Raw genomic sequence first — 27,298 nt, forward strand, 5'->3', positions numbered from 1 at the left:
TGACAGCCACTTTGTTTATTTTTACACATTGTCAAACTACAATGAACATATAACAAACAATACCATGCAAAACAATTTGAGGAAAGCAAGTCTCTTAATATATAATAGAAGTAAAACATTGTGTTTTAATAATGTACCATATCCGACCAATTGCTAAGTGAATAATGTCACCTCTGTTCTCATTCCCTTGTAGGCTTGCTACAGTTCCTAAGTGTTTAGAATTCAGTGGTAAAGAAAACAATATTATTGTTTATCATAAATGACAGGGATATGACTTTTGCCATTGCAAATCAGAAATTTGAAATATCACCTTCATGAGGAGATACTGTGACTTTAGTTTTTGGTTTATATGAACATATTGTTCTTTTCAATTGATTTTCTGGTCGTTTTACTAGCTCTGGAAACAATGAGAAACTTTAGCTAAAATGGAATTGAACTACTGATTATTTTTGGATTGAAAAGAAAATCTACAGGGCAACTATGATGTAATAGCTTACCCTGCAGAATGTATTGAATTTTTTGCAATCTGAATGACTCCCACAGTCATTACAGCCACTGTGCAATTCAGCACCTGGAACCAAGTCTGGCTAGAAACCCCTGCAAATTATTGTAGCAATTCCTGGTGAGTTGCAGTTCTGTCAGTACCATTTCCCATATAGTTTTCTGCAATGTTACTAGTTTTGGAGGTTTTTATGAAGATGTATCAATGTTGAAGAATCCTGGTATCAGTGCTTTTTGGAACATTCATACCTTTCAAGAAAAAAGAAGTGAATTCTAGACATGTGGGTATTTATCCACCAATATAGTGTGAAGAGAGGAAACATGAGATGCTTTTCTACAGACAAACATGCCCACAATAAATTCTATGATATGTCACATAAACCTTCCATACAGAAAACCCGTCACTTCAAGGTGCTAAGAATCTCTCCACTTTATGTAGAATGCAAACTTTTGGGCTTCCTAAATAATTCAGAGAGATTGATAATTTTTCTCCCTGTCAGTAAAGCAGTTGACTAGGTCATTTGTACCTCCCATTTTAATGGACTGTCTGAAATGCAGGGCTATGTTTACTTACTTGAGGGAAATGATGTCATTGCTGTATTCTGTGAATCTACATACTCAACTGGAGTCACATTTTAGTTTTACCTAAAGTGATGTTGATAAGGCAATGATATGAGCTCTGCAGCCAATCAATAGGGTACACTTAGCTGGCAGGGGAGTTAGCAGTTTGAGAGGAGAAGCTGGTTGAATATAATGAGAGGGTAAAGCTCAAGCAGTTTATAAAACATCCAAAGCCATGTGATTGAATTGTCACCTTAAAACTCATGTTCATCAAATATATAATCTATAATTTACTTTAAAAGCTTTTGTTTAAAGAACACTTAAAATGGTGTGTGGCAATTTGGCGCAAAGGAAGTGAAAGCAGGTAGTTGAGTGGCTGAGGGTTTATTTGGAGTGAGGGATAACAAATTACCTGGAAACATATCTTATTCAGCAGTACATATCGTATTAGACAACGTAGCCTGCATAACGCTCTGTACAGTGATGCAAGCTTTCTTTATAACAGCTTCAAAACATATTTAAAGAGGCAGTCTCATTATCAATATTCCTTTCGATATTTAGCCCTTGTTCAAAGAAGATGAATAACCATTTTTACTTTGCTATCCATTTTGTTAATCTGGAGAAAGAATTGTTTGAACTACAATAACTGGATAACATTTAAGAAGAAATACAGAACTGGGGTGCTTACTGGTTCCAACAATGTAAACAAGAAGAATTAATGTTACACACTACTGTTATACTCCATTTCTCCTAAATCATGGGACCTACAAGTTTCTCCAAGTCATCCCTTCAATGATATCTTCTTAATTTCATTTAAAACAAAACAATCAGATTAATATCAAAGTTAATTCCTTATTGTTTTGAGATGGTTGCCTTTTGAAATAATTTTGAGATATTTGGAGATCAAATACTTGATCAACCCCGAACCTTTTCTTCAATCTTACCAGAATATATATTATATATAGATATTTGCATTTAATTTACAAGCATTTCCCCCTCCTATCGTCTCCGGTTCAGTAATTAATTGTACTCAAGCTGACTAGGTAAACTCAATTAGTAAAAAGTTTGGTCCGAAAATTTACTGTAAATTGTGAAAGATATCACATAGCAGTGCTTAAGTGTTTAGTAGGCATTAGATATATTTTATTCACCTTTTTCATTCATCTAAAACTTTGCATTCAGCATCAATTAATGCTTGTTTTTAAATATTGATGTTACAGCTACCGGGGCTGACTGCGTATGTACACTTATTATATCTTCAATAAATTGGTAGAATCAGGCGTGTGACTTTGAATTATGTAATATGAAAATAGTAGACATGAATGTGACCATTAGTCAGAAGAAGGATGTGACTTAAAAAGAACTTGCTATTTTTGACTGTAATTTGTTTTTCTAAAAGGTGCATTTTCAACTTAGATACAGCAAACACTGTTTAGACCAACAACCAAACATATGTGCTTTCATAATGTTGTTGCATACGGCACCTATCAACAACATGCTATATTGTATTCTGACATGCATTTCTTAAAGGCAGAATAGTAAGTCACTAAATTACTGTTTCCAAAATCAAGGCAAAAACAATCTTAACTGACTCCCGTTTCGTAAATTGAATGAAGGTGCACGCATGGACTTAAACGTGGCTCTTTAAGAATTAGCATTTACTGTTCAACCTTAAGAAAAATAAAGTAAGTTTGACCAAAACAGTTTTGTTCACTTGTAGTGGTAAGTACAGGAGCTAAACGATACAACAAGTACTTTAATTGCTTTTGAATGTATTTTCTTTGAAAGGCTGCTTTCTAACAGTACAAGCAAATATCTTCAGAAGGAAAAAAACCCATCTGAGTCTTAGTTTAAAAATTACAATAGGTCTTTTAAAAGTTTGAGAAAAGTTTCAGTTAGCATTTTAAAGGGAGACTGTCATGAGAAGCGCCGCACTGTTTTTTCTCAAAATGTTGCTCAGGTGATTGGATGCTACTTTAGTGATGCAATTACATGATTTCATTGCACATTTTAATACAGTGAAAGACAGTTTTGCCAAACGCTGTTGTATGAAGTCGGTGCTCCTATAATACATTGAAGATATGCTCTAATAAAGTCAAAGCCAAAGCTTTGCTGCAAGATGAACATTGCTATTCCTAAAAAAAACTCATCCCATACAATAAACTGTAACGAGGTATGAGCTGGACAATTGTAGCGCAGCATTCTTTGTAGTTTGATATAAAAGTAGCAGAATCGTCTCCAGCACTGATTGTTAGTTTTGTGCACTAAATTTCATTTTTATATTTTTGAAGAGGAACATGTTAAACTGAATGTGATTCATAGGAGAAAATGTATTACATCCTCTCAGTAGTTACTTTGGACAGTGATTTCTAGTATATGTTAAAATACCAACAGAATTTGATCGATTTTTTATCCTCTGCTCCGCTTTTCAACTATTCCCTGCAATACCTTCAGATTTCTTGTTCCGCATTCTAGATGGAAATATCAGTTTGATATAGTAGTGCAAATTACACATGGAGAATGTCATGAGATACAAATTTGGATTTACTCAAACATAGTTCATCCACAACATTTTTTTGGAGAAACAGTTGTTTTTGATACTGAGACTGTTGACCATCTTTGATTATTGGGAAGACAAAGTGAGAAAGAGCTGGTCCCTTGGGCAGGGCCACAGGTATATTGCAATTTGTATCTCAGCATTTAAGAAAAAGTTAGATCCAGCAGAGGAGAAGGCATTCCTTAAAACCTTCTTGCTTTTTAGTTATCAGAACGATTCACAATTATATTAGACTGATTTAAAGCTGGACAGTAAAATTGTCAATAAATCTCCTTAAAGTATATTAATTTTTTCTAAAAATCAAAAGTGCTTGTTCCTTAACTTTTTCTGAACATTATTATCTTGTAAAGTTAATTGCTGATTTATTATAGATGTTTTAAACACAGGCCGATTTGCTGTTGCTGCTTGTCCTCTTCATTCTGTGTTTCATACAACGTTGGTTAAACTAGGGTGAACAAATTCTTGGTTTACAAATGAAAATCCTTCAAACTCTGTCTGGTCAATGTTAGCTATGACTAGCTGGTCAGGTGGCGTTAACACTGGTTGTCCTCGTGTGAAGAACTTGTCAAAGTTTTCAGCACTTCTGCCGCACTGTAGAGAGAGGAGAAAATGTCAGGATGATTATTGAAAGAACACAAAATGAAAGTTTACCAGCGATGATGCCACATTGAGTGAAAATGAAGAACTAGTTACTGACATTTGACCTTGGGAAAGACATAAAATGGACATTTTATTCCCTGAGTTGAGAAAGTAACTTCTGCAGTCAAATTCAAAATGTTTCTGCATGGACTATGTTTGGGAATTGCACTTTTGTGCAAATATTTGCAATGGTTCCATGAGGTAATGTGAGGACAAGGTTCACACAGAAATAAAGAATGCAAGTTTAAATGAACTCAGGGTTATTAGTGAACATAATCTGGATATGAATTATGGAAATTATTTTTAGAGTTTCCAATCTTCCCACAAACTCCCCAAGAGTTTGTTCAACTGGCCACAATGATCAAATGTGCAGATCATTGGCAAGTGGACATTTTCCAGCAAGCTAGTAAATTACAAGTACTAAATAATCTGCTGGATGATTCATTCCACATTTCCCGATTGTTTGAAAATATAAACTGCAGAATTTTTCCGCTTTTCGTGTATGTGTGGTGGCAGGTAACAGAGAGCGCTCCCCACCCTCGCCACAATGAATGGGAAAGCCTCCAGGAGCACTCACCTCTCCGGCTCAAACGTGGTCAGCTGGTGGGATCGCTGCCGGGATCACTTTGTGACCCACCCAATGATGACCCGCCTAAGGATGAACCACCCAATGATGACCCCCCCCAATGATGACACTCCCCAATGATGACCCACCCAATGATGACCCACCCACTGATGATCCCTCCCCAATGATGACCCGCCCACTGATGACCCACCCAGTGATGCTGCATGTCAGTCAGGGGTTCGCTGCCGCACAGCGACTCCAGGACCAGCAGCAGCGCTGCAAAGGGCTGCAGAATGGGGCTATGAACTAATTGTGTGTGTACGTGCACCTGTATGTGTGTCTGTGTGTGTGCACACCTGTGTGAGTATGTCTGTGTGTATCTGTGTGTGCGTGTGTTTGTGTGTATGTGCGTGCCTGTGTATGTGTATGTGTGCGCGTGTGTGAGTCAGCACATGCCTGTGTGTGTGTGAGGGGTTTTTGTGGGGGGAGGAGTGTAGGAGAGGGAGGGTAGAGGGGAAGAAGTAGGCTTACAAAGCAAGAGTATCTGGTGGCACTGCAGGGCAACTATTTTGGCATTGATACCCAGAGTGGGACAGGAAAGTAAAGAACGTACAAGCATAAGAAAACATCAGCAAATGGGGACAAAGGGAAAAAAACTGGTAAAAAGGCAAAATGAATGGCTCTTTATTTAAATGCGCTTGGTATTTGGAATAAACAAAGTGGATGAATGTCTCAATTAGAGGTTCATGGGTGTGATCTTATAGCCATAATGGAACATAGTCACAACAAGATCAAAGTTGGAACTAAATGTTCACCAGTATGTGACTTTTGGAAAGGACATGCAGGAAGGAAAGGGTGATGGAGTTGGATAACCAGCATGTGGTTCAGAATAACACCAACAGCAACAGGGTTCAGTGAGACTTGGGACCTGCCTACTCGCCTAACACTAAGGCAATGGTGAATCACTATTGGAAAAGGAAAACATGAAGAGAACTTGCCCTGGATGACAATAAAATCATGAGTTAAAGATTTCCCTTTAACTGGGACACTCATCAATGAAAACTTATCGCATTAAATGAACTTACTACTTCATTTCTAATAAACATCTCTGCAATACAGCTTAATACCAAACACTTCCTGTGAACACAGTTCCATACGTTCCATCTGGGAATAATGTCTGGCTGAATGGGTCTTCTGATCACCATGGATGTGCTCCCCTCACCAAGCTGCTGCCTGATTGCGTCACCATATCTCTTTCAGCTATTCGATGTGGCAGCACACCGTACTTTCTCATGACTGTGTGAAGAAATTCCTTTTCAATTTTTTGTTCTGTTATTCTGCATTTATACTTTTTTGGTCTGGAGTCTCAAATGGAAAATGCCCCTCCACATCAACCCTACGAAATGCTTTCATGTTTTACGAAAAAACTCCCTCTGAGATTTCTCTTTCCAGAGAGAATAGCCCCACCCTAGCTTAATCTCCTGTAAATATGCAAAATATGAAACATATTTGCATTAAACTTGTCTGTACTTAAATACAGTGAGGGTTTGCAGCACTGCCTCCAGTTGGAAAAAGTTCTGATAAACTGCCATTCCGTCAAATCTCTGCTTTTCCACAAACCCTCACTGTATTTAAGTACAGAGAAGTTTAAAGCAAATATGTTTCCTACTTTGCATATTTTACAAGAGAGCAAAGCTTCAAATCTAGAACAGGGAGGAATGAAAGCAATACTTTTGGATCTAATTAGAACTTCAAAAGAACACTGACATGTTGGCAGAGTGGGTAGATAGGTGGCACGTGGTTCAATACAAAATGAAATTTTGGTACAGAGAACAAGGAGAATTGGTATAAATAAAAAGGTACTATTCTGAAGAATACAGAGTAGTATAGAGGTCTGGGTGTACATGTACATTCATTATCCAAGGTGGCAAGACAGGTAGAGAGAGCTATTAATAAAGCATACAGTATTCCAGCTTCATGAATAAGGTCACAGAATACAAGAGCAGGAAGGTTCATATTAGTGTGTGTGTATATATATATATCATAACTTTGCATAGGACATGGGTTAGACTTCAGTTGGAGTATTGTGTACAGTCCCAGGTACCACACTACAGAAAGGATGTGAAATCATTGGAGAGACAGCAGAAGAGGGTTATGAGAGTAGTTGAGATGAGGGATGAGAAACTTCACTTCTGAGGAAAAATTGGAGAAGTTGGGACGTTTTTACCATGAAGAAGTTTTCAAATTCATAAAAGGTCTGAACACAACAGATAGGGAAAATCTGTTCCCACCATAAAAGATTAAGAACTGGAGGGCACAAATTTCAAACATTTTGCAAAAGGAGCAGGCACAAGGTCAGAAAAACATTTTCGCACAGCGAGTACTTAGTGTCTGGAATGCACTGCATTCAAGAGGGCATCAGATGGTTGTTTTCATTTAAATAATGTGCAGGGTTATAGGTAAATGGCAGGAGATCTGGGCACCAAATTAAAACGCTTAGAGGGCTGGAGTAGACATGATGGGTGAATGGTCTCCACCTGTACCAAAATGATTCTGTGAACTTCTGTGCAAGTGTGAATGCACAGGAAGGATCCTGGGGGTTGGGGACAGTTATGGTTAATCCTATTCTCAAATATAACAGGAAGCTGGATTCGGAATTTGTATGAAATGATTGTCTTTAGATACTGGGAAGTGAAACCTGCCTCTTACATTCCTTTGTCTTCCCATTGTATCAACTTATACCTGCAAGGTATTAGGTGTTCGAAACCAGTCTTCATAATTTTATAACAAGATCTGTTAAATTTTATTTTTCCACCACAAAAATAGAAATTACTACATTTTATAGATGGCAAATTCAGCCATTTCAGTATCAAACGGTATATATATAAACATTTCATGTCCCTTGGTGTTTCGCAAACGTGCACTGAATACCAAGGAGTTGGTGAAGAAGTTAGAGCAAATGCTGAAGGGATAACTAAAGAGCTGGGCTTGGAAGGTATCTCTGAAGGTGAGCAAAGTGGTAGCAAGATTGAGAGACTTAGGAATCTCCCTCAGGCCATTCCGCACTGAAAATGCAAAGGGACAAAAGAGATGAAAGCAGAGCCAGCATTCAAAATGACACAGGGTATGGAGGATGCCTAATGCCAGGAATCGGAAGTATTAAAACTGAGAAAACAGACTGATGAAGACAATTCTGATAAATGGGCATAATTCAGGGGAAGATAGGACATGGAAGGTGAAACTATGGAAAATCTGGAGCTTGGCTGTATGTTACTCGGAGGGAACAAGGATGTGAGTGGGGGAGCTAACAGTGCCAACTAATCTTGGTTATGGATTTGATGCTGAGTTCAAGTAGCTTCCTATGAAGAAAGTAACAACTTCTGTGGTCTACATTGTCTCTCTGCTTCCACACAAATTCATTTCTGGCTGGGATGGCCCACTGCAAAGTAAGGCTCTTAAACGGGTCAGGGATTTGGCCTGCTGTCACTGCTGGCATTAACCCTGGTCCTGGCATGGTATGAAGCCAACCATGGCAGCTCCTCTCCTGCAGGCAGCCTTGGGGTTGGGAGTTTGGGTTCCTCAGTCAGTCAAAGAGTCTGAGCGAAGGACTGGACATCCAGTGGGGAGAGGGAAGACTGAGAGCCACTCCTCACTTTGCCTCCTGTCCCCATCTCCCCAAGAACCCTGACCTGTTGAGGATCCTGACCCCTCTGCATACACCCCACCATAACTTAATGACTTAGTCCTGGGTTGCTCCAGGATCTTGTGACTCTGGGGGTGTAGAGGTGTGCGGGCGGTGGGAGTGTTGTTCCTCTGTCAGCAGTCACGATATCCCCTGTGGCACAGTGGAGTGCAGGAGCGGCCTGTATATAACCAGGAGCCCTCAGACAGGATCCCTTGCTCCAAGGGTCTTAGGTCCAGGCAAAGGCCAGCACCTGATTGGTGTATGGTCTGGTCACAGTTCCCTGGAAGAGGGTTGGAGGTGGAAGAGATCACCGCGCCCCTCCCTCTTCCAAAAGCAACACCTCACCCATTGGAAGTCACTGCTCCAAAAGTTAAATAGCATGAGGGAAAACTGGTGGGAAGAGAATTTGGTGAGGATGGTTTCTAAAATGGCATGTCTGGGTTATAGGATCGAATGGAAGAAACCAAATGGTTCAGTTTAACAGTATGAAATAATCGATCCACTTGATCCTTTATTGAAGCTAGGGAAATGTTCAGTATCGTCCTCATGTGCAATGGGATTTGCAAATGGCACAACATATCAAAACTGAGCTCCAATTGAGAACTAGCTACAGAATCCACAAGACCTGAGGTTATTTCCTTTCTAGGTATGTAGTATTTAATTGGAACAGATTAAGTTTTCATATGTGAACAAGTTCACTGCAGTTTAATATTTGAAAATCTCTCATAATTTGCAATCTTGCACAGGCTGTGGGGCATTATCCACTGAAGCAGCATTTCAGAAAAACACCAGGGAGCAAATCCAGTTGCTTTAATAACATTGAGGCCGATACCCTGGGGTGAGCAAAGACCTTGGTGAGATGCCATCTGTTTTGTGCAGAAATGCAAAAGCAAGTCATTTCACTGATCTGTCCTTTAGTCTATAGTTCATTCAGCACAGTTCAAAGAAGGAAATTTTGTACAGAGATTGAAAAGGAAATGATATTAATGAGTGGGTCCAATGATCTGGTTTATAGCTGCTGATAGAGCTAAAGGAAGAAAATCACAGTGAGGAGACCAGTCTCCGGCCTTTAATGTCCCTGTAATTTTTTTACAAAAAGGTAAAATGGCTTTGTAAAGGCATTTCAGCAGAATAAAATAAAAATGTGATTGCAGGTTGCAGCATGGATTTATGATTTGATATACTTGATGTAGCAGGAGATACGTCAATGTAACTATACTGTGCAGCTGTTCTGTCTTTTCAGGTTTATCCACAATTTCATTTATAACTTTTTGTTTTGCTCAATGAAATATTGGATGTTGGAAAAGAAAAACTGGAATAGTTCTTTATTATTTTGGCACCCACTGACTGTGTCAGGGAGCCTTGTGTTCTCCAGCTTTAGGGATGAGTACGAGCAGTTGATGTGGCCTGGATGAATGTGTCCAGTCTAATGATGAGATTTCATGGCTGCTACAAACTAAAGGGGATCCCCTTTGTACAAACATTCAGCTTACAGACACTCGATCCAATAGAGGGGTGTAATTTTAAAGATTCAACATACAAACATTTCCTTTACTTACAAACGGCTGCTTTACATTATCCTGCATTGTGTTTCAACTTTTGCACAAATCAACATGTGAATTGACTCAGGAACAGAACCCGTTTGCAACCCAGGGAATGCCTGTACATGAGGAATGTTTAACTCTTGTGGGAGCTAACCAGGGATTTTTCTTTATTCTCTCTCTGTGTGTGGCTATCACTGGCATTTGCCCATCCCTAATTGCACTTAAACTGATTGGCTCTCTAGACAATTTCTGAGGGCAGTTAAAGTCAGTGACATTGCTGTGGGTCTGGAGTCACATGTGGGCCAGACTGGGTAAAGACAGCAGGTTTCCTTCCCTAAAGGACATCAGTGAGTGAGCCATTGCAGTGTTTTTTTTCGACAATTGACAATTGGTTCATAGTCACCAGTAGACGGCTTTTAATGCCCGATTTTAACTGAATTCAAACTTCACCATCTGCCGTGTCCTGTTCATTCTGATGTCAGTTATCAGGAAGGACTAATATCTATTATCGGGGACCAAGTAGTTGAGTATTTGGACGAATGTGCACCAATTAGATAGAGACAGCATCGACGTGTAAAGAAAAAGTGATATCCTCGTGGAAGTAACAAATGTAGTTGCAGTGAAATGTTTGAGGGTGCTGTTTGTAAGGCCATCCTGTAGGTCTCTGATGTGGTTTCACATGAAACTGTTAACAAGACATGGGATTGGAGCCAATGGCTTGGATAGGGAATTGATGAGGAGAGCGTGGACTGATATTGGCTTGTACTCAAATTGGCAACATGTGAGTAAGTAATGTCCTCAGCAATCTATTCTGGAACTTTGACATTTTGCAGTTTACCAGTGACCTGGACAAAGGGAGAGAGAGCCATTTCTCTGAGTTAGTTGACTTCATTGTTGTCACGTTGAGTAATGAAGATGGGATGCATAAACAAGGTTTATTCCCTTGAATACAAAAGATTGAGGAATGATCTAACTGAAACCTTTAAGATTATTAAAAGGGTTATAGTGTAAACAGAAGGAAAGGACTTTCTCCAATGGGTAGGGGGAGTCCAAAACAAGGTGTAATAATGTTAAAATTAGAGTCAGACTGTTTAGAGATGATGGCAAGGAGCATTAATTCATACAAAATATAATGGAATTCTGGAACAGGATCTGTGAGGTAGTGGAGCAGGTTTTGGTAGTCAGGTAGGAAGTCACAAACATAGCAACATCTTTGGAGGACAGGGGTTGGGGGAAGGCAGTGGTGGGGAGGTTATGGGAGGCACAATGGTTGGGTAATGGTGGTTGTGTGGTAAGTAGGCAGAAGTTCAGGGGGCTTGGGGAGGGCGGTGGTGGGGGCAGGGGGTTTGGTAGAGGGAGGTGAGGGAGGGGAGCATTTGGACGAGGTGGTGATGGGGTAGGTGGGATTATGGGAGACACCGTGGTTGGGGGAAGTGGTGTCATGTGGTGGATAGGCAGAGGTTTGGGGGGGTTGATGGCAGGAGTAGGTGGCATTTGAAGTGGTGTTGGTGAGCTGATGCACACAGAACATATATTCCCTTCCATCTCTCCTTTTAACCAATAAATAATGCCTCCCCATGCCTGGCTTTGCAAACTGTATCATGGTGTGTGGATTCTAATATTCCAATCTATTCAATAGGTAGCCAGCTCAATTTCCATTACTTTTTAAAAATGGCTAATGGGTTGCTGATTTTAGTGAACACCCACCTGCTGTTTTGTGTGGGGCAGGTTGGGGAGGGCAGGAAAGGCCTGGGCATGTTATCCATTCATATTTTACAAGCCCTTTGCCAGAAGGATGCCTGGTGATGGCCTGGGTTTCACAGTCCCCTGTTTCTGGGTTCATGTTATTACTGGCATATCATTCCACAGTACTCCTCACGTAAATAGTACTGTCCAAGTTTCAAACCAAATTAATGAAGGCTGCCACAGGAGTGTCATGTTTATCCTTACCAGATATCCAAGAAAGCTCAATATAGAATCAGGGAGTCACCTTCCTTTAGTACAACAGTCACCCACTTGCATCTGTGCTGAATCGCTGCAACAGCAACTCATCCAGTCCCAATCCTCCATTTGTTCCCCATTGCCCTGCAAATCATTTCCCTTCAGGGAATTAACTAATTCCCTTATGAAAGCCATGACCGAATCTATCTATACTACATCCTCCGGCTGCGCATTCCAGATTTTAATCACTTGCTGCATAGAAAGGACTTTCTTCATGTCACCTTGGTGTCCTCTGGTTCTTGATCCTACTGCCAATAGCGGCACTTGTTCACTACCTGCTGTGATTGGACTTCTCTTGATTCTTGAAAACCTCTATCAAATCTCTCACACTTCTCTCAAGCTCGGAACCCCAACTTTGTCAATCTCAGAGTGAGTGAAACACGGATTGCTGGATTTCTTTTCTTTTTCTTTTCCTTTTCCTTTCAGTTTTCTTCTCCCTTTCTAACTCAGCAACTCTGAAGGCAAATAAAACTCCCCTGGCTAACATTAGCTAGTTATGTAGATACATGGGACAATCTGGACTGTCATCACACAACAAATTAATTTGTTGGCCATCAAGGAAGTGGAACCTTTTAACACAATCTCAGTTTTTCTTTCAGTTTCAGTTATGACATTGCCAACCCAGTACATTAGTGCTTCAGAGTTCTGCATTCTTGCTAATGCTGACTACTGTGGGTAAAAATATACAATAATAAACTTAACAGAATCATCCTGGCTTATACCTTAAATATATACTGTTTACACTAAAAATCATCAAAATCCAATTCAGTGCAAATCAAATTAATCCTCAAATGGTTAAACAGCAACAAACACACATGCTGCATTGCTTCATGACATTTTAGATCTAAATTAGTGTAATTAATACAAGCAAAGCAGTAGCAATGAGTAAATTCAACATTTGCAGTTAGGACACACCAAAATGAGTTCAAAGGAAGAAGGGTCCCGACCCGAAACGTCAGCTTTCCTGTTCCTCTGTTACTGCCTGGCTTGCTGTGTTCCTCCAGCTCCATACATTGTTATCACCTGAATGTAATTTTTACAGCTAAGAAATCTTTTACATTTTTAGAAATGCGAATTATGCAGAAATTTGTCCAATAACCTGCTGAATTGAATTGGTGATTGAAGGCGGCATGAGTCCAAATAATGTAATTTATGTCCTTATCCTCCTGTATTCCAGGTGGGATTGTGTGACATGGAGTTGATACAGAATCTACTCCCCTTCTGCCCTTTTCTCTAACTGATTGTCATTAGTTGCTCTGAGAGGCAGGACAGGCTGACTGCCTTGAAATGCCTTTCCCTTCCCAGTGGTAAACTGCTCTACCTCCATTTAATAGGTACATGTCCTGACAATAGAATGGGTCATATACAGATCAGTTTTATACAACACTTTGTTGTACAATAATTGTCCACTGAATGGAGAGCAATCATTATAAAGTGCACATTCTTGCAAGGGTGCTGCAATTGGTGGAACTATTCAGTATTTTTAATGAAGTAATTACTTTAAGTCAGTTTCTGAATGATCATTTCAATTCATATTCTGAGACTCTAGTAGCTATGAGGTAATTCAATTTGATCTGGCTCCCATACTGTGGTAGCAGAAAAACTAGATAAATGATTATTTTGTTGGGAGCAGAAAACATAAGAAATGGGAGCAGGAGTATACCATGTGGCCACTCAAGCCTGTCCTGTCATTCATTGTTGATCTGTCCTGGGCCTCAACTCCTCTTTGATGCAATTTCCTCACAGCTTAAAAATCACATTTAATTTCATTTTCTTTTCCCTGTCTACGTTGCATGTTCATTGTCCAAGGCCTGTTATCACGACGAGGATGATGACATAATTCAAGGCAGCTGGCCCCATAACTACCTCAGCTAGCATGGGGACTGAATCCACATCTGTTGGTCACTCCAGCCATCTAGCTAACTAAGCTCATCAACACCCAGTTCAAAGCCATGAAAGCTGAACTAAAGGATGACCAGTCTGAAAGCAACCTTAGCACAAGTCCACGTGCTTAATTTTCTTCACATTATGCAAAATATAGGACTATCAAATGTTCCCTTTCAATAAAAAGACAGTGAGATGACATTATTCAGCAAACATAGCTAAATGATCCATCAGTAGTATTCTAAGCCTTGTAGCCCTGTGCTTCTGAGTGCTGTGTTTTGTTGCAATTGGAGCACACACATACAAGTTAAATCACAGCTCGTACTTTGCGAATGTTAAGGAAAATAAAGCGCTCACACAATTGCCCTGTGATCTGAAAGAAAATCACACTGTTGCAAAAACATCATCATTGTTCTGAAAGCGTTAATGGAATAAAGCCTTTAGGATGCTTCTAAAATGTGAAGTAAGACTTACATGAGAGATACCTGCGTTGTTTGTGGTGTTCTGTAAAATGAAAACTAACTTGAGATCTGTTCTTTAAAACAAACCCATTGTTTGTGCACTGTTTGTCCAGTCTTTGTGTTGAGACTTTGAATATTCATCAAACATTAAAGCTACTAATTTCACTGCAGGTTAAAATTAGAAAGCCTGATGTCAAGTGTTTTTAAATACCATTGATAATGAGATTTCATTGCAGGAAGTAATGCTGGGCAAAGGAATTCAACCATCTGTCACTACATGGACTGTCAAATCTAAAATCAAGTCTGGTTTAAAATGTTGCTAAGTGAAATTTGGCCTCTTTTCCTACGTCAGCCATGATTCAGTGGATAGTAACCTTTTCTGAGTCAGAAGGTTCAGCCTAGACACGAGCCCAAAATCAAATCTGGTCTGGTACTTCAGTGGGGTACTGAGGAAATGGCATTGTGGCTCAGTGGTTAGCACTGCTGCCTCACAGCTCCCAGGAGCCTGGGTTTGATTCCAGCCTTGGGTGACTGTATGTGTGGAGTTTGCACATTCTCTCCGTGTCTGTGTGGGTTTCCTCTGGGTGTTCCGGCTTCCTCCCACAGTCCAAAGATGTGCAGGGTAGGTGGATTGGCCATGCTAAATTGTCCCATAGTGTCCAGGGATGTGTGGGTTCGACAAGGGAACTGTAGGGGAATGGGTTTGGGTGGGATGCTCTGCGGAGGGGTGGTGTCGACTTGGGCTGAATGGCCTGTTTCCACACTGTAGGAATTCTATGAAACGCTGCAGTGCCCATTTAAATATTTTACCCATTTGTTGTATCATTTCTGATCTGCCGCATTTGATTTCACGTCCTCATGTAGTTTGGGATCACTGGCAAAGTTGATCCTTTTACAGTGAGTTCATGAGTTCATTTATACAAATTAGTCACACCATTGGTTCCACTTCTTGCCCGTGGAGTACCTATTCGTGTTGCCTCTAACCTCAGTATGACTCTTTCAACAAAAGCCCATCATGTTCTACCTTCAACAAATTCCTTACCATGTGACTGTGGCCGAGTTAAACTCTCCCTCCTTGTCCCTCTCCACCTGTCAGCAGTCTTTGACATGGCTGAATATACCACTGACTTCCCAGATCTTGCCTCAGTCACCCAGCTGGGTAGTGGCTCCATTTAATCTGTCTAATCATGTTGGAAGTATAATGGCTTCCTTTCCAATTCTGGACTCTCACACTTTTACCTCTGAGCTCCCTCAGGGATGTAAGTGTGTCCTCTCTGTATTTCTCATCTACATGCTGTCCCATGATGATATCATTCTCAAACACATTAGGTTTTCACACTGATGACCCCCAGCTCCAACTCACCATTACCCTTCTGCTGCTCGACTGAAATCCAGTCCTGGATGAGCAGAAATTTCCTCCATTTAAACATTGGGAAGACAGAGGCCATTGTTTCTGGTCCTTGTTACAAATTCTCTTCCCCAGCCATGGGTTCCATCCTTCAACATCTCAGGCCCTTGAGTTTGCTCTGCCATTCATAAGATTATGGCTAATCTGTTTGTGTCCCACATAGCTATGACAACTTTTGACTTCCTTGCCTAATGAGAATTTATCAAACTTTATCTTAAACATATTCAGTGTCCCTACCTCCACTGCTCTCTGAGGCACACATGAGCTCCCAAGTGCATATATTCACCATCATTCAGATTGTATCGACCCTGGTAACAGTGACTGCATTGGTTCATCTACTGCTGAAATGCTCATCCGTACCTTTGCAGCCTCTAGAATTGAACATACCTACACACTCCTAGCTCGCTTTGCACATTTTACCCTGGATAAACTTGGGCCATTCTAGATTCTGCTCATGTCCTTACTCTCACCAAGTCTGGTTTTTCCATTATCTCTGTATTCAGTCAACCACAATGGCTCCTGAATTTCCTACCTCTGTTATCTGCTCTAGCCTCGCAACTCTCTAAGATACCGCATTCAAAGTCTTTGAGAAGATGTGTAGCTCGGGTTGTGGATGAGGTTGTAGACTTGCTCGCCGAGCTGGTGGGTTTGGTTGCAGATGTTTCATCACCTTGCTAGGTAACATTGTCAGACCAGAATAAAGGAAAGAAGAGCCCTCCAAGAAAAAACTATCCAAACTCACCCACAGCAACGACACGGACAATATAGAAACAGAGATCAAGAACATCTCAGACTGACCGCTTACAGACACGGAGAAGACTGTCCTAGTACACAGACTGAATTCTAACTACAGAGATGCCAGCCTGCTCTGGAATCAACACTAAACAATAACGGACTCACAGAGGAAATACAACAGACCACCACACAGACAATAGTCCCAACACTGAGCAGAAAAGGTAAGTGGAACACATTCAACACAGAAGAGAAGAAATCCCTGGAAAGACTCAAGAAAGATAGAAACATCATAATCGTACTGGTGGACAAAGGATGCATGACAGTAATCCTTAATAGAGCCCAATACATTGAGAAAGCTAATGCACTACTGGTAGATACCGACACCTACCAATAGATGCGATAGATACAACACCATAGTTAGAGAACCGGATCAAAGCAACCCTGAAGAAATTACACAACTCAGGAGATATCAGCAAGACAGACGAACAAAAAAATGAAGCCAGAGGGATTCAACACACCCCGCTTCTGTGGACTCCCCAAGGTACACAAGCCAGGGGTCCCCCTCAGACCCATTGCCTCACTACCAGGCACACCAACATATAGACTAGCCAAAGAACTACAACGGAAACTGAAGTACTTAGTTGACAACACTACCCACTCCATCCACTCCTCCCGAGAATTCCTCAACATCATCAAGGACAGCGGGGTAGAAGAGGGCAAGATAATGATATCCTTTGACATAACAGCACTATTTACATCAATAAACATCGCCCTAGCCAAAGAGACAATTATCATACTGCTGGACAAATCAGGAAGGCAGGCACCCCACTACACCAACAGCATCAACAAGGACAGCCCCCTGAAACTGCTCGATCTGTGCCTGACACCCCACTTCACCTTCAACCGCCATATATTCAAACAAATCAACAGAACACCAGTGGGAATCCCCAATATCAGGACTGATAATAGAAGCAATAATGCAAAGGTTAGAATGAACAGCGCTCCACACTACGCAACCCAAACCCTGGGTCCGCTATGTAGATGACACCTTCATGATTATCAAATGCACAAGACTAGAAGAAACCCACCGACACATAAATAGCATCTTCACCGGAAAAAAACTCTCAAAAGAAGAAAAGAACTATGATCAATTACCCTTTCTAAACATAATGGTAGAACATAACAACAACGGAAAACTCCAGACTATTGTATACAGAAAGACCACACACACAGACCAGATACTTAATTACACCAGCAACCACCCCAACACCCACAAATGGAGCTGCATCAGGACATTATTCAAACGAGCCACAACACACTGCAGCAACCTGGAAATGCACAAAACAGAACAGGAGCACTTATACAGAGTTTTTAAAAGGAATGGATACCCAAAAAGCACAATCCGCTGTTACCTCTGCGACAGACCACAACAAGAAGACACAACACGTCCAGACACACTAGGGTAGCCCACAAACCAACAACCTCCCTGCGACAGCTACTGACGCACGCAAAGGATCCCATACCCACACCAATAAAACTACCGTAATATACAAAATACCATGCGAGGACTGTGAGAAACATTACATAGGCTAAACTGGAAGAAAACTGACAATAAGGACACACAAACACCAACTAGCCATCAAGAGACACGACCAATTCTCACTGGTTTCAATACATACGGACAAAGAAGGACACAAGTCCAACACATCCATAATAGCACAAGCCAAACAGAGACATGCAGGGAATTCCTAGAGGCCTGGCATTCCAACTGGAACTCCATCAACAAACACATTGAACTGGACCCAATATACAAACCACTGAAAAACAGAACCGGAAGTAGTGCCAACCACCCCAGCAAACCGGGGCATATAAATAACAAGTGGGACAGAACACCAACGCTTCACTGGAGGCGCATTGATGATGTTACCTAGTAGGGTGTCAAAACGTCTGCAATCAAACACACCGGCTCTGTGAACAAGTATATAACCTCATACCTGCATTCATTTAATTATGGCCTTTGTAAGAACCCGATTTTAATTGTTCTATCATTGGTGATCATGCCCGCCGCCAGGGCCCCAAGCTCTGGAATTCCCTTCCTAAACCTCTCTATCTTGCTTTCCTCTTTTAAGATGCACCTAAAACCCCACCTCCTTGGCTATTTCCTTAATATTGCCTTATGGTGGCTTGATGCCAAGTTTGCTTTGTAACACTTTTGTGAAATGCCTTGGAAAGTTTAGTTATGATAAAGGTGCTATATAAATATAAGTTGTTGCTTAACTTGAATTATCACTGCTTTGAGCTCAATCAATTTTGTGTAGAACTTTGTCAAAAGGCTTTTGGAAATCTTGAGACACAGTGCAATTAGGTCTTCATCCAGAGTGGTGATTCAGCCAGTTACTGTGCATTCAGAAGTGGAGCAGAAAAGCTTAGAATCATTAGAAAAAAATGCACCGGGGGCTGGCAGGGTGCTCCTGTGGAGATGGGTTGAATAACCTTCCTGATCTGGATTTGTTTCATCGTCGTCCTGTCAGAACTGCAGGACGCTGCAAAACTAATATGCTGGAATCACAACTAAAAAGGAAAACAGTTATTGTGCTTTTGGTGAAGAATGTTATTATTGTACTGTCGGACTTGCATGATTTGCTGCTGAACTATAAAGTATCTGGAGTGAAATAAATGCACTGATCCTTGCTGCAGTCAACATACAGACCCAGTGCATAATGTCAATCTGAGTGTATGTTCATATCTGTTTATGGAGTCTGAATATCTTTGTCATGAATTTTAAATATAGTTAACAGTTTATGAACTATTCCTCTCTATTATTCGTGGACTTTCAGTGAATACAGCAAAATGGGAATATCTAGGCCTCTGTTGTTCAGTTTTTAAGAGAATCAGGTGAAAGTAATGCAGGCTGACTTACTCTTCAGTTTTCCCTTTCCTTGTGGGAAAACTGCTTGACATCTTGCTAAAGTCAGCATTGCCATAGCATCTTTTCACATTGTGAGGCTGTACCAGGTTACAGCAATGTGCTTAAATGGCCACCTAACAATACCCACCAACCCTGTCAATCCTTTCCTTGCAATAAAAATGGGGACACTTAACGGTGTAGTCACTGCATGCAGGAAGGGATAGTTGTAAAATGAACCCCCTTGAATCTTCTATGGATACAATCAAGACTATCTCATAATCAAAGCCAATGACAAAGTATTTTATTGCTTTAGAAGCACAGAAATCGGTCTGTTATGATTAAGAATGCTCGACTCTCCTCACGTTTCTGTGAAGAGCTAGGTTGGCTTTATTTCCTAAACTGTGATATAAATTCCCACTATATAACACATATTTGCCACAGGCAAGCATGCCAGTTAGAAACACTGGATGCACACATGCCTTTCCCATCAGTGCTGGGGGCTCTGTTTCTGGGAATAATCTCTAATGTTACAGTTCCATCATTATTTATTTATAACCCTATAACCCTGAAAAGATCTGCTAAAGAAATCCACTTTCTGGAGAAATTTTAATTCAAAAACCCTTAGGCAATGTTGTACTGGAGAGATATGTATGAAGCCTAATACTTAAGTTGTGTCTGATCTATATTTTGTTCAATTCTGCTGTCTAGGCCCAACTATTTCTTGAATCAAAGTGCAGTGTTACAATCTGAGCCCAGCTGCTTCCATATGTGCATACAGCCGTGATTTCCTACACGTGACATTAACCATGCCTCTCTATTGCAGCATTACTCACCACTTTTGGCTTGAATGGAGGCTGTATCTCTCTTTGTTCCAGTTTCTCCCAATCAATTCTCCGGAAGAAAGCATGATCTCGGATATCTCTTTCTCCCTCTGGTCCACAGCCAAGACGCTTTGCTGGATGCTTTGTCATTAGCTGCGAAACAGAATTTGAAAAAACAACTTGAGATAAAATAAACCAGGTCATTGAAGATAACTTGCAAGGCGTGTGCTTTGCAGAATCGCTGGGCTGTCCTTCTTGTGAGATAAAAAGCTGAAATAGCAATTTTCATCATCAAGTTGCACACTATTCAGACTTGGAAATATATCACAAGTCCTTATTTTTGCTCCATCAATCCTGTAACATCCTACAGGGTAGCGCGGTGATGGTTCAAGGTGGCAGCTCACCACCATCTTTTCAAAGGCAGTTGGAGATGAGCAATAAACATTGGCCTTGTCAGCAGCATTCACATTCCAGGAGTGAATCTTTCAACACGTTATGTTTGCTGTCTACACCACTGCAAGGTAGTGCAATGCCTACATGTGTGCACAAATGCAGCGTTGAAGTGCTGTCGCTCCAAAGAACTGGAATAATGGACAAAGACGTTGCTGTGTGTTTGTCCACAGCAAAGAGTTGAGCTTCAGTATCACTGGAAACAACTGACAATTCATCTCCTGTTCTCTCTGCTCTTCTAAGCCCCCAGTCAATTAACTACTTAACTTGATGCTACAATATCCAGACGGATTTGCATTTCCAAAAGCCGTGGCCCATATTTGTGGAGACTGTCTTACAGAAAATAAAACAAAAGTTAGAGATCCTATCTGATGCTGAGAATGTGGTTACAGAATAGTGCACAAGGGCAGAATACAGAAATTGGATGTTTTTAATTGTCCAATGAAATTCCTTTTCTTAAACCTGCATCATCTCACATCAAATTTCCACCAGGCAGCAAAGGTTTGACATTGTCATGTTAATATTTGAGTTAAAATCCTTCCTGTATCCTTTGAAGCTGGAGTTTTCACAAGATCTGCACTGCTGATTTGATGGAAGTAAATGCTTTAAGCAGTTTGATAGAGAAAGAAAACTGAATAGCTTGGATAAAAACAAAGGCAGTTTGTGAAGCCTCTGAAGGGTCAGCCATGTGTGCCTGAGTGACCCCTGATACCATATGCATGTGGTCAGAGATCCTGTCGTGGCTGAGTGACATTATGGGGGCTGTCTGTGCACACGTGTGCTCTGGTGGTCAGCTTCAACATTGGGAATGTGCACTCAAAAAAAAGATCCACAAAGCCACCATGGCCACTGGTACACTCAGTCTGTGATATCAACTGACCGTGACATACCACAGAGAGCACTTATGCGCTGCTAACAAAATGGAATACCCCACCGCCCACCCAGACAGTGTCTGCCCAATTGGTCTCCTCAGCCATTGCCCCTGTCCCACTGCCTCATTGCCTGCTCCTCTCCACTCAGGGATGGGTCCTTCCTCAAACTGGGAGGCTGTTCCCAGAGGGGGCCAGATCTGCAGTTCTCTCGAACCGAGCCTTCCTTTCCCATCAGGAAAAAAAATCAGGCAGAAAATGAACAAAAAATTGCAAGTAAAAATATTATTCTGCAAGTCTTTTTTTTAAAAAAAGTTGCGTAATTCTCATTATGTTGACTTTTTTCACCGTTCATTATAGCATCAAGCCGCTGTATTTGGCAAATAAAGAGGTTGCCACTTTCAAATTACAGTGTGTAGATTGCAGCATGCAAACACTTTGTCTGAAATTTCTTTATCTACTACTTTAACGGATGAGTCACCCTGCTCATGGGAATGGATTAAAGCCTCCACTAAAGCAACACACAAAAGAATTTTACACGCACTGAACATATTTATACATCGGCACTGCTTGGTGTAAGTTCATGTTCCCTGTTATCCAAAGGGAGTATTTTTAAAATGTAATATCTCTGTTATGAAGGTTCGTAATATGTTATTATGATTCGAGAAATTAGATTCTAAAGTCGATAAAAACTGAATTTAGTCTTTCAGTGTTTCTTAAGGTCAGAAAGTCATTTTAAGTAATAAGTTCAAAAACAGCATTTACAAGCAGTCATTCGATTTCAGAGATTCAGATTTCAGCTACATGACCAGCATGTTCCCTGGCAAGGTAATTGTTAGGAAGCAGTTTGATTCAGAGAAAATTCCTAAATGGTAGATGTGATGTAATTAGCAGTCTCCAAGCAGTCAGGTATGGGGAGAATTGCTGAGTTGCCTAGAAATCATTGGAAAAGCAGCACTCCAGTAGAAATATTTGACAAGTCTGTTGAAAACATGAGTTTAGGGAACACATGTTAAATAATAAGTGAGCTGAGTTAGCAGTTTGTTTTAAGGGTGTCGAGGGAAGACATTAGGTAATGGAAACAACACTGAGTGAATGCACAACAGAAATTTGTCGAAAGGGAACTGATTACAGCTGTGCCAGCTGAATAAGAAGCGTTAGCAGAAGTTGAAGGCGAGTTTTCACTGAGGTTTGAGTGTCTGTACGGTTATTGCTGGGATAAAAGAGATGAATTTTTTTAATGATATTTGTGATGAGATTATACAAGAAGCAATGGAATAGTTTAACACACTTTTGTTTCTTGTTTGTTTTGTGTAATAAATTTTTATGATGTTTTGTTTAATGAGTATATTGACAGCCTCTTATTAGCAACTGACTTCCATAGTAAACAAAAAGAAAAATAAAACCGATGGCGTACGAAGCCAGGTTTCACTCTTGGATTTGACTTGTCCAGAATTATCATCAGCTGGGATCATAACAACTGCAAGCTTTTGAACAACATGTTCTTAACAAGGCCACATTGCAATTTTCAAGTTTTGCTTCCATCTTCATCAGGCAGAGGGGAGCTGTAGTCACATCAGGCAGGAAGAGGATTCAAGCTTACAAAATTGGGGATGCATCACTAAACTTGGCACTGCCACTTTTAATGTGCCAGGCAACACGCGTTAAAGACAACTTATGATGATTAAAATTAAATGATGATGGTGTAACTGGGGACCTGGCTGAAATTTAATCAGTGGACAGCCAGGTTTCCATAGCACCTGAAAACTTGGAAGTTTAAAAAAGACTAGGTGGAAGCTGCCAGTTCCACAAGGTCAGCACCCCGCCCAGCACTCCTTGTAGGCCAGGAGAAGCAGGACGGCTTTGCTCAGGCCCTCAAATTAACATTCAGCATCCCCTCTTACCCTTTGCCCTTTGGTTAACTTCAACCTCCAGTCCCAATGGTTCCCTCCCTGTCCATTCCTACACTCTTCCTTTCCTTTTGCAAATCCCTCCTCCACAGCAATCCAGACCCAATTTCTCACTCCTTTTTGATTCCCGCTCACTCACAACCACTGGCCCCACATCCAACAAGTCTCAAGCTCCTTTTCCTTCCACATTGCCAAGGACTATATGAAAGTCTCCTTTGTGATGATGCTGGTTTTGCTGTCAGGCAGTTTGTCGGCCCTACAATTTAGTCAGCTGTCGATCAGGAATGAAAAGAAACGATGCTAACATCCTCCTGTTAAAGGCAGCACGAGAGTTGGGCCACTAGCCTTATCAGATTTTCTCTGTGTTCCTTTGCCCCCTTCACTCCTGAGTCAGAATTCACACCCACCATCTATTCCTGATGGTGTGGTTAAAAGTCTTCTTTCAAGTGCTGCCTATTAAGGGTCAGGAATCAAATGTGAAATGCCACAAACATGAGACAGGAATCTATAGTTCTAGGACCAGGCAAAAGCAAAATATTGTCACGGTTGGAAATTTGAAATGCAAATGGAAAAAAAACTGGCAAATCTCCATGGATGTGTGGAGTGTGGAACTCAGGTAACAGGCTGGAGGCCAGTAATCAAGGCAAATGGGTACTTTAAAACAAGTGCATTGCGACTGTTTCAAATGAAACTTTAAATGAAAGGCTGACCTCCAGGGAAAGCTTATGATAAGAGATCAAAACTTCCAAGGAATTGGGTAACATTGTTGGTAGTCCCCATTACAGTGAAATTCTTATACTAACCAAGAATCAGCATGAAAGCTCCGAACCGTGTTAGTCTGTAACGTTACTTAAAGGAATAATAATTAATCTTTCACAACATGAAATGTTCAGATGTCATGACAGCAGACTGATGTCTTACCCCCTTGCAGATTAAGACAGCCTCCTTTGTCATTGATTTGGGATATGATACATTATGCTCCATTATAGACTGGAAAAGCTCATCCTCATCTTCGCCGTCAAATGGAGGCTGTCAGAATACACAAACAAACCACCAAAAGCATTAGGTAAAGCTTCAACACAACTGTCAACAGACCTGAAGGTCTATTCACGGCTTTATATTCCAGTGATATTTATACTACCTTGACATTATTTTACATGGAGATTTCAAAAGTAGAATTGACAATTTTGTCCTTCTTTTCCTCAAAGGGTACATGATTCTTCAAATCCAGCAACAAGAAAGGCTACCCAACATAGACCCCTCTCCCAAGTCAACATAATCAACAACAAGGCCAATTCTCCTCCTTACTTTGTTCCACTTCAGGAGCTGAAGCTGTCGTCACAGTTTTAATAGCATGTTGCCAAACTAGTCCAATGTCCTGCTGGAGGCCAACTGTAACTCCAGGATCTTACCCTCAATGTGAGTCAGGGGTGGGGGTGCAGGATTATGATTTGCTGTGTGGAGAGGTCTTGAGATGCCAGTTGCGAGATCAAGAGGAGAGGGACCATACAAACACTTTACAGATGGACCCAAAACACCTTAGAGAAGATCAAACATTCCTGCCAGTTCCCAAGAGTCTCTGACTAGTTACTGATCACAATGGACAGGGCTCATTCATGAAGACACTAACCACATTGAGAGATTCCACTGGGCACGGCTGGAAGCACAATGGAGGTGTCAGAGAAAGTTCAAAACATTCAAAAATTCAAACAATTCATCTGCTCAGTCCTTCAAACAATACATGACTGAATCAGCACTGGACTCATTAACCATCTCAGACCCCACTGATCTGGACAGGAAACAAGTCAGCCTCAAACCCAAAGGATGGCCGGAGACACAGCAGATACCAGTCTACACTCGCGCTTTCTCTTTCCAGGTACTGTTTTATTTTTCTTTGAATGCCTCTTAACTTCCCTATTTTGCATATATTCAGACTTTAGACTGACCATGTTCCAGTTGCCCTCCACTATCTGGGTGATCTTTATAAAACCTCCTGCCATTTACCTTAAATCTACAGCCCTGGTTACTGATCTAAGGGGAAAGCATTTTTTCTATCCCTGCTCGTCATAAAGTTGTACTCCTAAATTAGGTCCTCCCCCTGCCTTCTCTGCTTTAAGGAGAACAATCCCTGCCTATCTAGTTTCTCTTCGTAGCTGAAACACTCCAACACAGGCAACATTCTAGTGAAATTCCTCTGCACCCTCTCTGCAGCAATCACATTCTTCCTACAGTATGGCAACCAGAAGTGGACACAGTATTCCAGCTGTAGCCTTATACAGCTTACATAATTCCATTCTTGATTGAAGGTATTACACTGGCATTTTACATTTCTCTAGAAATTTTCTGGAATCCAAGGATTCCTGGAGATCCTTACTGAGTAGATTTTAACAGGATATTTGCTCATGGGTCCCTGGCAGATTACTACCAGTGCATCCACTGTCTGTGTAGTTACGTCCTTTCATATCCTAGGACGCAATCCATCTAGGCCAGAAGACTTATCTGCTTTTAGGCCCATTGGTTACCCTAGTACTTTTTCTCTAGTGATAACTATGATGCTTATTTCCTCCATACCTCCTTTGTGACCCTTTGATTATTTAGTGGGTTCGAAATGCTAAAAGTGTCTTCACCTGTGTAAACTGAGACAAAGTATTTATTCAACTCATCTGCTATTTCCTGGTTCCCCGTATTATTTCCCCAGGATCATTCTCCAAGGATCCTCTGTTCACTTTGGCTTCTCTCTTTTTTATTTCTAGAAGCTCTTACTGTGCGTTTTATATTACTTGCCAGTTTACCTTCAACTTATTTTTTCTACCTTTTCTGTGGTCAAATTATCTAATCAGTTTTTTCAGGAACAGGTGTTTTACTGAATAATAAAACATTTTTTAAATGGACTAAACTGCAGAAAAGACCAATCTAATTCTTCCCTTTGAGGTCACTCAGCTCTGAAATTCTTTAGTCACTTGCTGCAGAGCATGAAAATCTTACCATTCAAAGTCTCTCTTCAAAGGTTTCTTACCTGACCGGCTAACATTTCATAAAGTAATACTCCATACGCCCACCAATCCACTGATTTTCCATATGGCTGATAAGCAATAATCTGAAAGATATGAAAAACATCCAAAATGTGAGGGAAAGGACAGGAAAAAAAACTGCAATCACGTCTTGAAAAGAACATTTGGTTGTACTGCTATTCCAACTTAGCTTTTATAGAAAAAATCTACTTTCGCATCAAGTACTACGACTCCTTCAATGTGAACAGGTAGGTGGCAGGAGACAAAGATGTATTTCCTGACATTCACCTTTTCAGGTAAAGCTATCACCTCATGCTCCCAAGTAGGAAGGGAATGTATCCTAATAAGGGAGATTGGGTGATCAGTCAGCTTACTGCTTGCTTTCCCAGCAAATCCACAGATCAAAATTGCTCACCTTTGACTCAAGGTCTTTACTGAGTAGAATTTAGCAGGATATTCGCTCACGCGTTCATTACCAATGCATCACATTACGACAGGTATTATGGAGCAAACATAAATCAACAGTTTAACACCCCCATTTCTGAAGAAGGGTCCCGACCCGAAACGTCAATTTTCCTGCTCTTCTGATGCTGCCTGGCCTGCTGTCTTCCTCCAGCTCCACACTGTGTTATCACTTACCTTTCAGATGTTGTCCATGAAATTCCAGGCAATGGTACCTGAAGCTTCTTCCTATCGATTACTTTGTTCACACCTAATCAGAATACTCTTATTGTGCTCAGAGAAACTCCTCCATATGATTTAAAAATCAAGTGAAATCATCTAGTTTG

The 27,298-nt window shown here is 40.8% G+C and overlaps 1 protein-coding gene across 2 annotated transcripts; it reads right to left on the minus strand.

Moving 5' to 3' along the window:
* LOC125481076 (protein kinase C alpha type-like) lies at nucleotides 1-26,593 on the minus strand. Of its 2 annotated transcripts, XM_048592202.1 has the most exons (5): nucleotides 26,516-26,592; nucleotides 24,421-24,528; nucleotides 20,283-20,423; nucleotides 14,412-14,441; nucleotides 1-4,210 (listed from the first exon to the last, which is right to left on the minus strand). In XM_048592202.1, exons 1-5 carry the CDS (start codon nucleotides 26,528-26,530, stop codon nucleotides 4,046-4,048), a joined length of 459 nt encoding a protein of 152 aa, XP_048448159.1. In that variant the 5' UTR covers nucleotides 26,531-26,592; the 3' UTR covers nucleotides 1-4,045. The 2 variants fall into 2 exon arrangements, with proteins under 2 accessions (XP_048448159.1, XP_048448160.1); XM_048592203.1 differs by lacking the exon at nucleotides 14,412-14,441 and having other exon boundaries at nucleotides 26,516-26,593.
* Nucleotides 26,594-27,298: the final 705 nt, after the last annotated feature.

The sequence above is a fragment of the Rhincodon typus genome, unplaced genomic scaffold (assembly GCF_021869965.1).
Source record: "Rhincodon typus isolate 14 unplaced genomic scaffold, sRhiTyp1.1 hic_rhity00000807, whole genome shotgun sequence".
Classification (NCBI taxonomy): Eukaryota; Metazoa; Chordata; class Chondrichthyes; order Orectolobiformes; family Rhincodontidae; genus Rhincodon; species Rhincodon typus.